This window comes from Puma concolor, chromosome C1, assembly GCF_028749965.1.
Source record: "Puma concolor isolate L17-30 chromosome C1, mPumCon1.1.hap2, whole genome shotgun sequence".
NCBI classification, from domain to species: Eukaryota; Metazoa; Chordata; class Mammalia; order Carnivora; family Felidae; genus Puma; species Puma concolor.
In genome coordinates this window covers 148,498,812-148,510,897 of record NC_141674.1, presented here as the reverse complement: position 1 = coordinate 148,510,897, position 12,086 = coordinate 148,498,812, and the positions used below count along the sequence as shown (strand labels likewise).

The window sequence follows — 12,086 nt, the reverse complement described above, 5'->3', positions numbered from 1 at the left end:
TATCAAAGCGTTTTGTGATTTTGGGGGGAGAGGAGTTAATGTATTACAATGTGTCTCTGGCTCCTGTCCAGCTGTAAAATTGTGATGCGTAAAACAAGTGCCACACTTGGTCTCAAGCCCACACGTGTTCAAAATTGAGCTCTTTGACTGGATATGTCTGATCTATAAATGGAGTTTAAAAAGTACCAGGGGATTTTGAAAGCGGATCTGTTCTGCCGTGGTGATATACCTGTTTGTAGCAGAAAAATCATGGGGCTGTTCCTTCTCCTAACTAAGAGTAGTCCTGAGACATTGTAAGAGATGGTGCTGATTTAAAGAGGGTACCTTAGTTAACATGGGTGGGTCCTTAAACTTTTTCTGAATAGCTCTTTCCCTTGTGTCTAAAGGAAAGACAGATCAATTACTAGGGATAGAAGACCTTATCCAAGAAAAGAAAGGAGATGACATATACTGGAGGCAAAAATTTATACTCTGTACCCTTCAGATAATAAACTGGAATCCCCAGGAGTCTATGATTTTTCAGTTAGCTAACCGTAGAACATTGCATATGGATTTTGGTTCAACCAAAGTAGATGAACAGTTGAGTACCTTCTTATCACAGGTTTTATGTCACGTGTAAAAAATATTTAGTTGTGTACATAAAGTATTCTTCCTACATTCCAAACAAAAGTCTAATGCCTTCTTCCTTGACCATTAGACTTGTTGACTTCTTTGATGATAGAGAAAAGTTAATGAGATTTCTAAAGCTATAGAACAGTAACATTTTTGTCATGTATTGGGTAAATGCTTATCCTAAAATATCAGGTACCATCTGGTTGTCTGGTATGGTGGAAAGAATGAACATTTAAAAGAGTAAGGCAATGATTCTCAGTGTCCAGAATCTCGTGGAGTCTCTGTGATGTTCTCAGTGGTTCCAAGAGGTCCTTCCAAGAGTGTTTATATATCAATCATCTCTCTGATTCCTCTGATACATATGTGCAAGGTTGTATTTTCTATGTGTACTTCAACAAGTACAACATGGCATAGCAGATTGAATGCAGAATTATATAAGAGAATCCAGTTGTTTTCTACTAAGCCAAACATAGAGATTTGCAAAAATGGAAAATAATGCCACTTTTCTTACTACGTTTTTTTGGACAGGGTAGTATGTTTATTGTTATTTTATTTCTATTTTTTAAACAATTATTTGATTATTTTGAGAGAGGGACAGAGAGAGAGAGAAGGTGTGTGCATGAATGGGGGAGGGGCATAGAGAGAGAAAGAGAGAGGATCTCACCTGGGCTGTGCATGGTCAGCCTAGAGACCAACACAGGGCTCAGTCTCACAAACTGTGAGATTATGACCTGAACCGAAATCAAGAGTTGGACCCTTAACTGACTGAATCACCTTTGCACTCCAGCATGTTTAATGTTATTTTAAAACAAATACAGTATTAAAAAATTCTTCAGTTTAAATTTCTAATAGAGTAAATATTGATAGATAAAGCTCACATTGACAAGCTCCTTAAGGGGCTCAATACTTTTCAAGACTGTAAAGTTATTTTGAGACCAAAAAGTGTGAAAGCCAGTGGAGTAAGGCATCCCCAAACTATTGAATTATTGTTCCTCTCTTTTTCCACTACCAGTCCCTCTTTTTTGCCAACCTACATCTGAAACTTCATACGCCGAAATACTTGAGAGCAGGATAATTGAAAATTTACCTTTAAAAACGATATTTTCTTTTCAGTGTATTTTAAAGTTGGGAATAGATCCTTGAGGCCTCAAGTTGGGACTTTGGGATACTGATTTTTTTTTTTATAATTAAAATATGACCAGGGAATTTATTCCAGAACATTCTCCTTTCTACATTCTTTTCCCCTTTCCTTTTAGATGTACTGTTTTTAATAGCTGAATTAACTGGTTAGCAGAGACACTCCAGACACTGAACAAAATGGCAACCAGTAGCGATGCTCATATTTTTTTCCAAAGATTTTTTTTTTCTTGTGGCAGGTTTGAGCTATCTATCCTATAAACAGACTAGATTGGGAGATTAACTTTATAATTTTTTTTCCTGTTTTCCATTTATGAGCCTAATATCAATGTATTAATTTTGCTTGCATGATCATAATATGTTAAAATGTATTTTGGGGCATGGGCTTTTGTTGGCTTTGTGACAGGAAATATTGCCAATGGTGATAGTCTTTTAATTTTAGTCTTTTAGGGTTTTTTTTTAATAGTAGAAAGATTCTTGATTTTGAAGTTTATTAACTGCTGACTTCTGTTAGTACCCAAACTAAATGGTAGAGATTAAAGTCACAGAGATGATACATATCTTAATCCTGTCATTTCTTTGCAGTGTGTATGTGCTTGTGTGTTGGAACATGGGAGTGATAGCTAACTCTTTAGAATTTAAACTTAAATTGAGCTGATTATTTCACGGAAATTTTGAATTTAGTGATATTTAATGTGCATCTACTTGGTAGTGGTTAATAAAATTGACTGTAGAATTTGCTACCACAGAATCTACAGTCTAGTGAGGAGACAGATGTTCAAAAGCACACACGGGTATGAACACATAATTATTAATTATGATAAGTGCTGTGAATGAAAATTAACAAAGTGGTATATGAAAGTGTAATGAGGGCTGTGAGGGTTGAGGCAAGGACAGTCTAGAAGGAGGTGATAGTTGAGACTTGAAGGCTGAATAGGAATTAGCCAGGTTGGACTCTAAAAAAAAGGGCCTACTCTTGAAGAGCATCATGTATACAAAGCTAGGAAGCCGGCTGGTCAGAGTGCCTGGGAAAATGGATGGTTAGTTAGGGACCAGATGTGAGAAGGGAGAGGAGCATAGTTGGCAAGAATGTCCAGAGGTGAGTGAGTGGAGGGCTTCCCTGGGCTTTTTGTGCCTTATCGAAGTTCCTCCTCTGCCTGCCTTCAGCCTTCTTGGGTTTCTCCACCCTCTTTAACTCTTCTTTCTAGGCTGGCTGTGACCCAGCCTGGCTTTTTTCTTCACTTCTGAAATATGCGTAAATTTGTAGGACTTCATGCTTGTCCTGGCTGTAGGGCCTCTGCGTAAGCTGAGAAGCTGCGCCTTTCTCCTTAAATGCTCAACGTGCTACCCACCCCAACACATGCGCGCGCGCGCGCACACACACACACACACACACACACACACACGCATGCTTACACACTCATCCTTGTTCTGGTATCTTCTACTCATCTTTCTGATTCCTATTTAGATATAACCTTCCTGGGGAAGCTCTTCTACTCAGAAAATGTCAAGTTATTTTGTTAGCAGTTCTATTTAACCCATTTGTTTTTTTATAACTGGCACTTCATTTAGTTTTTAATTATAAAATCATTTGGATGACTATTTGGTTATCACCATAGATGAAAGCTCCATGATAGTAAGGGCTATGTTTATATATCTTTATCATTTTAAGTTTCTAATGTCTAATACATGAGTAGACCCTTAATAGGTATTGAAAGAAGGAAGGAAGGAAAGGAGAATTGGGAATTCACAGATAAGAACAAGATAGTCCAGTGGTTTTCAAAGGCTTTTGAGGACTTATCCCATCCATTAAAAATATTTTTAAGCAGGTACCCTCACTGTGTGTGTTGCTTGTAAGTTTCATATAAAATAAAAACTATGTATGATATAATATACATAAAATAGAAATTTTAAAAAGATTGACAGTGAAATATTTAAGGTATTGTTAATGGTGATAACATTGTATTATTCAGGATAATGTTTACTGTTTATGATACTGGAAGCAAATCCATTTTCAAGTAGTTTTTAATTTTGAATTTGGGGAGCCTGCTTCTTGTCAGATTGAACTGAATATTAACTGCTTTTTTTTCTAGTAAAGTGATTAACAAACAACCACTAGGAATAGAGATACCAACTCCACCATTTTCTTATTCTTTCTGGTGCTTTCATTAATAATATATTCAATCTGTAGTTTTAGAACACTTGTAATCTGGGGAGGGCTTGTTTCATAACATACTTAAATTGACCCTCAGAAGTATAGTACGTGGCTATACTCTAAGCAAATCATGTCCACATTTCTTTCTGGAAGACATCTTTTGAACTAGACTGTCAAAGGAACTGAGAGAGACACCAAATAAAGCCTCAAGTTATTTATCGCTCTATTAGATTTTGCATAGGATACAAATTCTAGTATATACAGTCCCTGACTTCTCATGGTTTGACTAAAAGATTTTTTTGACTTTGCCATGATGTGAAAGTGATAAACATTCAGTAGAAACTGTACTTCGAATTTTGATCTTCGGGTTTGACTTAGAGATTTTTTTGACTTTGCCATGATGTGAAAGTGATAAACATTCAATAGAAACTGTACTTCGAATTTTGATCTTTGGATCCTTGGGTCTTTTCCTGGGCTACCAATATGTGGTATGACCCTCTCTCGTGACACCGGGCAGCAGCAGTGAGCTGCAGCTCCCAGCCACGCTGTCACCAGGGTGAACAACTGACACACCTACCACCATTCTGTTCCCTGAGAACCATTCTGTGTTTCACTTTCAGTACTGTATTCAATACATTACATGAGGTTTTCAATACCTTATTGTAAAACAGGCTTTGATAGGCTTTGCATTAGATAATTTTGCCCAACAGTAGGCTAATGTTAAGTGTTCTAAACACATTTAAGGTGGACTAGGTTGAACTCTGATGTTTGGTAGACTAAGTGTATTAAGTGCATTTTCCACTTCTGATATTTTCAACTTAGGATGGATTTGTCAGGATGTAACCCCATTGTAATAAGAGTAAGATCTGTATTTTCATCCTGTAATTCAGTAAATGTTCTTGCATGACCCTAGGATCCATGTATCTCTTTTAGGGACAGGAAGGTTAGCGTTGGAGACTGACTTAGACAAGTAATTGATTTCAAGTGGTGTTAGCCCAGTGCTGGGTGCTAGAAGTGACTGCTGATGGAGAGGTGTTTCACCAAATGTTTGCCTTTTGAGCTAGGTCATGAATGACAGGAGGAGGGGAGTAAGTAGAAGAAGGGTAGAAGAGGACGCTTAGGGCCGTTGAGGCAGAGGGAACCAGCAGTGTGCTCCCCATTCAAAGGCGTGGAGACAAGATGGTGATGGAGGAGTCTGTATCTGGTTGTGACGACACTGGCAGGCACATGAGGCACTTATATGCCACAAATCAGGGGCTTGTCATAGAAAAGATCTTTGTGAACATGGACATAATAATAACAGTAAAAGAGGACACTCAAGTTTCATGTGCTTTAAAAAGTGTAAAAAGAAGGTACATTGCTTCTTCCTTACATTGCTATTCCTTACATTGCTATTAGAGAAGGGGTGGACTGAAATATAATTATGGACCAATTGAGATGAGGGTGGTAAGATAAGATGGGGACGTGGAGAATGAACAGTCTGACCACCAACCAAAATTTTTGATTTTAATAAGAACCAGAAGGTGTCCACTCCAGGCAGCTTACATAGCAATAGGCTTTTGCTCTTTGCTTTGAGCTCTAAGTGTAAGATAGCACACTAACGTGTGCATTAAAGAACTTGACCAGTTTTCTTGTTTATTTACCATCCAGAAGATCACAACTAGTCAAAGGTTTAATTTTTAAAAATTATTTCTTGTACTAAAGAATTAGTATAACCAGACTCTTCATCATATTCCCAACATTTTGCAGGAATTATTTAAGTTATTATTAAAAAGTTCTTTGTTGTAGTCCTTTGACTTAGAAAATTGAGCTTTTGCCAATTTAGGGCAATATCAACTTGAAACTCATATCTGGTATCTTGCTTTCTCTTGATTATATAGTTTGATGTATTTCACATTTACATGATTTCTTCCTATCCTGGTTGTGTCTATCCTGCATTGCTTTGTCATAGATGAGGGATACGTTGTAGGTTTTTTTGTGTTGTTTTTGTTGTTGTTGTTGTTCCCCTTTTGGGCTGTGTGATGATGCTCTACCTCTAATTCTTTTAAAGTAGAAGTAAGGTTCAAAAATTATGCTTGAATTATTCAGTCACTTAATCTTTAACATCATGTTACAACAGTCTATTCATATTTCTCAGAGGTTTTAAATTTAGTGCCAATTTTGCATTTCATAGGATAAGATAAAATTCTAGCTTAAAATTCTTTGAGAATGCTTAGCCTTCTAGCTGGGAATTTTTTGTGTCCTTATTGAGTTGCCTCTAAGAGGGTAGACCCTCTGGACTCAGAAAGTCGCAGCTGCCTTAGAGTGGCCACCAGTGGGAGGTAAATCTGATTAACTCCTTAAGATGATTTGTTTAGAAATACGTAAAGGGTATATGTTTAAATTTACCAAGAAATAAGGCGACATATGTGAGGGGGATTTGTAAGAAAGGCCTTGAATGGCAGTTTGAAGATAGTATGCTTAATTTAATTTGTCATCCTACGGTTAAATTTTTTGTTTTACTTATATGTCTTATTTTTCCTCCACAGTTGTACAATGGTAGATGGAGTGATGATTCTTCCTGTGCTAATGATGATTGCTTTCCCTTCCCCTAGTATGGAAGGTAAGTGTCTCACAGCTATTTGGAGTAGGGTAAGTTTCTGTGTAGTGTTTGGCTCTCTGTGAACTAGGTTGTTCTTAATCCTGTCACACTTCACACTCCTCCATTCTCCCCCTTTGTTAAGACTTTATTTTTTTTAAAGTCATGTTTTTGGTTCACAGCAAAATTGAGAGGAAGGTATAGAGAGTGCTCATATACCCTTTGCCCCCACACTCCCCATCACCAACATCCCCCGCCAAAGTGGTACACTTGTTATAACTGACGGACCTACACTGACACGTCATAGTTATCCAAGTCCGTAGTTTACGTTAGGGTTCACTCTTGGTGTTGTGCATTCTGTGGGTTTGGACAGATGTATAATGACATGTATCCACCATTATAGTACCATACAAAGTATTTCATTGTCCTAAAAACCCCCTGTTTTTCCTGTTCCACCTGTTCATTCCTTCCCCCCACCCTCCTTACCACTAGCAACCACTGATCTTTTTACTGCCTTCATAGTTTTATCTTTTCCAGAATGTCATATAGTTGGAATCGTACGATATGTAGTCTTTTTCGGATTGGCTTCTTTCACTTGTGAGTAGGCATTTAAGGTTCCTCTGTGTCTTTTCAGGGCTCATTTCTTTTAGCAGTGAATAATATTCCATTGTCTGGATGTACCACAGTTTTATTTATCCATTGACCTACTGAAGGGACACATCGGATGCTTCTGGGTTTTGGCAGTTAGGAATAAAGTTGCTCTAAACATCCGTGTGCAGGTTGTGTGTGGACAAAAGTTTCCAGCTCCTTTGGGTAAATACCAAGGTTTGTGATTACTGGATTTTATGGTAGAGTATGTTCAGTTTTATAAGAAGCCTCTAAATTGTCTTTCAAAGTGACTCTACCATTTGCATTCCCACCAACAATGAATGAGAGAGAGTTCCTGTTGCTCCAATTCCTCAGCAGCATTTGGTGTTGTCATTGATTCTGGATTTTGGCCACTCTAATAGGCGTGTAGCGGTATCTCATTGTTGTTTTAATTTGCATTTTCCTGATGACATCTGACGTGGAGCATATGCTTTTATATGCTTATTTGCCATCTTTCTATCTTCTTTGGTGAGGTAGCGGTTAAGATCTTTGGCCCAATTTTTAATCAGGTTGTTCGTTTGCTTATTTTTGAGTTGTAAGAGTTCTTTGCACATTTTGAATAACAGTCTTTTATCACGTGTGTCTTTTGCGCATATTTTCTCCCATTCTGTCACGTGCTTTTTCATTCTTTTGATGTTGTCTTTCACAGAGCAGAAGTTTTAAATTTTAATGAAGTCCAGTTTATTATTTCTTTCATAGATTGTGCCTCTAAAAAATTATTGCCGTACCCAAGGTCATCTGGATTTTCTCCTATGTTTATCCAATAATATTACATTATGTAATACTACGTAATGGGCTTTACATTAAGTTTCTGTTGGACAGTGCCGTTGTAACCAATTTAGGTATCTATAGTCTAGATTCTGTTCTAAGCAGTGTTAAAAACATTTCAATAATGCTACAGTACCAAGAAATTATAAATTAAGATATAAATATATAAGATAAGATATAAATTAAGGATCCCCTGTGGTAAGTTGAAAAGAATTGGAGGTGTTTAAATCAGAGGAAAGGTTGGGTCCTAAGTTGTAAGAATTAGTAAGAATTGGGTTGGAAAAATTTGATGGTAGTTCAAATTTTTAACAGTCAAATTTTACCAGTCGTTCTCACCTGGGAGTTATTTTACTCTCCAAGGAACATTTGACAATATCTGGAGACCCAACAGGAAAACAGGAATTTTCCTCCTCTGTGTTTGCCATTGCTAAACTATGGCAACTAGGAAAAAAAAAATCTACAGAACATAGTGGCACAAAGTCCCTCCAAATTCCATTCCCTTCCCTAGATATAGTATCAGTTTCGTATGGTATTAAGCAGTTCTTACTGGTTTCATTTGATATCATGGGTGGGCCTGTGGTTGTGGGTATGTAGTATGAAGAGAGAAGAAGTGGACAAAGAATGGAGAAGAAAGAAGGAGAAAAGGGTGTTTATGAGTCAATATTAACAACCTTGTCATGGGTTGTTTTTTCCTGCTTTTAGCTCTTGAACTGCCCAAAGAATCCGGCAGATGACCCCCTAAAGCCCCAGTGCAGATATGTCATGAAACAAGTCAGTCTGGCTGAAATGGAAACGGATTGCCCCTGAAGTCCTGCTCTTTAACATATCACCACCACTAGGATGTTTACAAGGAAGGAAAAGGACTCTTTATTCTTTAGTTGCAATAGCTTTTTTTTTAAACCAGAATATCCAGTGCCTGCTACAGCCTAGAGTGCTCTAATCCTAATAACAGTCGCCTTAGTCCTGTCTTCCTTTCATGACTCAACTCCTTGTTAACTGTCAATAGCATATTCTGTGAAAAGACTCTTTGTTTTTGTATATTTACTAGGAATTAAAAAAAAAAAAACCCACACTGAGAACCCTTGATTGTAATGTACTCTAATATATTCAACATTAGTCATAAAGCAAATGTTAAGTACAAAATATTTCACCAAAAGAGGTAAATAATAGGGCAGATAACTAAAATCTTTATACTAGCTCCAAAGATTGTTGAGTGCAGACCTTTAGACTACCAAGTTTAAAAGGAAATAGAACCATGTTTGATGTTTGCAAAGTAGCTATGGCACCTGATTGATTGTGCTTCAGTGGAGCTAGATGGCATTACTGGGGCATAAATAAGAAAGTCATAGGGATTTTATTCCAATATATTTTGTTGGGTAGTGTACTCTTTTTAGTTCATTGAAAAACAACAACAACAACAACAACTTTCCCTTTGTCTCCCAAATTACTCCCACATGTTTCTTAAATATTGATTGGAAATAGTGTGCACTTCAAATAATAGGTCCCCAATAGTGATTTTGGTAGAGTTTGGTTAGTATGAGTGTACTTTAGAATATTTCTCAAGTTGTATGGAATCCTAAATACTCCATGTCAAAAAAGACTAAATAGGTCTGGAAAATACTGCTTACTATAACTATCTCCTTGATGATCATAGGCAATACTTACTGAGTGGTGGCTAATATATGCCAAATGTTTTATATGAGTTATTTCCCATAATTCTCATGATTACCCTGATGAGATAGGTTTTTGGGGATGTGCCTTTGAATTGGTTAAAACTCTCGCTCAGGATTACACAGCCAACAAAAAGGTATAATATACTTTAAGGAATGGTATTCAAGAGCTTCAATCATTATCAACCTTCTTCAGAATATTGCTTTTTTTTTCCTGTACCTTGAATTAGCTACGTCCACACTGACATTATATCTGATGCATGCTAGACTCCCCCTCAGTCCAGTCTGTTTGAGAGCTGAGATGAGAGCAAATGATCAGGCTCCTTTACCTGGGTTTATGTTTTTTTATTTGTCATCTCTCATACCAATATTCATTTTTCATGTTCATTATATACACAACTCTAGCTGCAGGAAGAGTTTTATTTGCTCTCACCGAGAAGAGCACTTGAGTCCTAATTATCCGTATATCCTTCCTATCCCTTCCCATTAATAAGACTAATCATGCTCTAATACTGCTATTATGCCACTGGGGAGAAGTCCATTTTTGTTCCAGAACCTCCATGTTTGGCTTTCCCTTTGTCCCTGAGAGCATTTGCAGGTGACGTCCATGACACAAATACTTAAAATGGAATATTGCTTCAGAAATATTTCTAAGCTAAGATGACCCACATTTTATCAAATTTGCAAGCCATAGTTAGATTTTATTATAGCAGGGAGCACTGGACTTTTGCAGAGGTTTGTTGCAAGAGGTTTTGGCCTGTTCTAGAGAAGATTGCTAAGTTCTAAATTAGTTTGTGGGCTGACTTGATTTTATTATTTCCAAAGCCATCACCACTCAAGACTTCCCAGCCCAATTACCCAATGAGGGAAGGAAAGGGATAACTTCAATGGACTTTTTGTTAGGGTCCACAAAGGTGCCCCTCTTTGCGACTGTAGAAGAAGAATAGAATAAGCCTTTCTTTGAATTTCTCATTATTGAAGATTCAGGAAGTTCTTGAAGGGGCGAGTGAATGTAAGAGAAATGTCTTTATTAAATTTGTTGCTCTCATTTCTCATTAATTTATCCCTTTTCAGAATAAAATCTTTTTCACTGACACATCATCAAATGAGAGACTTTTTGGGGAGAGAGATGAGAAATATTGAGCTATTGTTTGCCACTCATTACTAGGACCTAAAGTGTAAATATCTGATGGAAGTGCACACTTTTAAGATACTGTTTCTTTATTGTCAGATTTTCTTCTCTCACAGACTGGTGGTGTGTTAGTTGATGTCAGGTGAACTACGACAAAGTTTCCTTTTAGTTTTTTCTTCTTAGCAGATGTTTGTTTTGGCTGTGGGTAAACTGAAGCCACATCCATTTTTTTCCCCAGTGGACATTATAAAATGTTCATATTTAGTGCATTTATATGAGAGGAGGGTAGTAGCAGTAGGAGGTGGAGAAGACTAAAAATTCGATCTAAGTCAAATACTGAACAGATGTGAAAACAAATCCAAGACCCACGCTCATGAAACGATTTCCTTGTGGTCTGCAGTGAGAGGGCAGCGCAATAGCTTCTCGGCTTCTCTTTTTATGAAGATAGGTCTCAAGAATGAGAAGATGGTTGCCATCTCCTCTTTATGGAAAAACTTGCGAAGCAGGAAATTTGTAGATGTGTCATATATGCAACTTTCGCTCTTGTAAAGAAGCAAACACCAAGGAAAATAAGACATAATAAAAAATTGCTTTGTAACTCCCAAAACGCTATTAGCCCGTCCTCAGGAAGTTACTTCTGCAGCCCAGCATGACCTCAGGCAAGCTTCCACAGATAATGATTATATGGAATAGTCATAATTACTCAGAACTCATGTCAAGTCCAAGATCATGTAAGACACAGGGCGGAGTGACTTTCAAACTTTTCACTGTGACTCACAGTAAGAAACATTTTAGCGTTGGACCCAGCGCATCTACATTTAGAAACGTTTTAGAGTAGGACCCACACACATCTGAAACACAAAATTCGTGCAAAAACAGCAGCTACTCTTACTATGTTTAACGTACTCCCATTTCTTCTCTTTTTTATTCCATTCGGCTTTATTTTAATTTAAAAAGAAAAAAAAAAGAGGCCTTGTTTTCAACCACAAAATCGATTTCCCAACCCACGAATGGTTCATGCCCCATGGTTTAAAAAGGTGACTCCAGTCTGCTCCTAGGAGCTCCCTGCCCGGAAGTGCCTGCTGCCCTCAGGTGAAAGCTCTGACCACCGACCTGTGCATTCTCCAGCAGAGTGGCCTGGAACCTTTTATTTTTTCACGAGTTCACGAAGCCCCGACCATCCTCTCTGTCCGAGCCAGTAGTTTGACAGGAAGAGGGAAGTTTACATTTGTGCCTCCTCAGCCTTGGTCGTTAACACTGGAACAGCTGCTGCCTGATTCTAATCAGCTGAATCTGAGCTCTGCAGAGCAGGGTGTTTTCCTAGATCCACGGTAATGCTCCATCTAATTCTTTGTTATGGGTTAGAGCGGAGCACCGACCTTCCGA

The 12,086-nt window shown here is 37.7% G+C and overlaps 1 protein-coding gene across 4 annotated transcripts in view; it reads left to right on the top strand.

The window, feature by feature from the left end:
- Positions 1 to 12,086, top strand: part of ACVR1 (activin A receptor type 1) — a 142,055-nt gene that overhangs the window by 67,624 nt on the left and 62,345 nt on the right. For all 4 annotated transcript variants that reach the window (XM_086718647.1, XM_086718645.1, XM_086718644.1 and 1 more), the window contains one exon: positions 6,433 to 6,506. In XM_086718647.1, coding sequence (XP_086574773.1) covers positions 6,440 to 6,506 — 67 coding nt within the window. In that variant the 5' untranslated portion in view covers positions 6,433 to 6,439. The remainder of the gene's footprint in view (positions 1 to 6,432; positions 6,507 to 12,086) is intronic.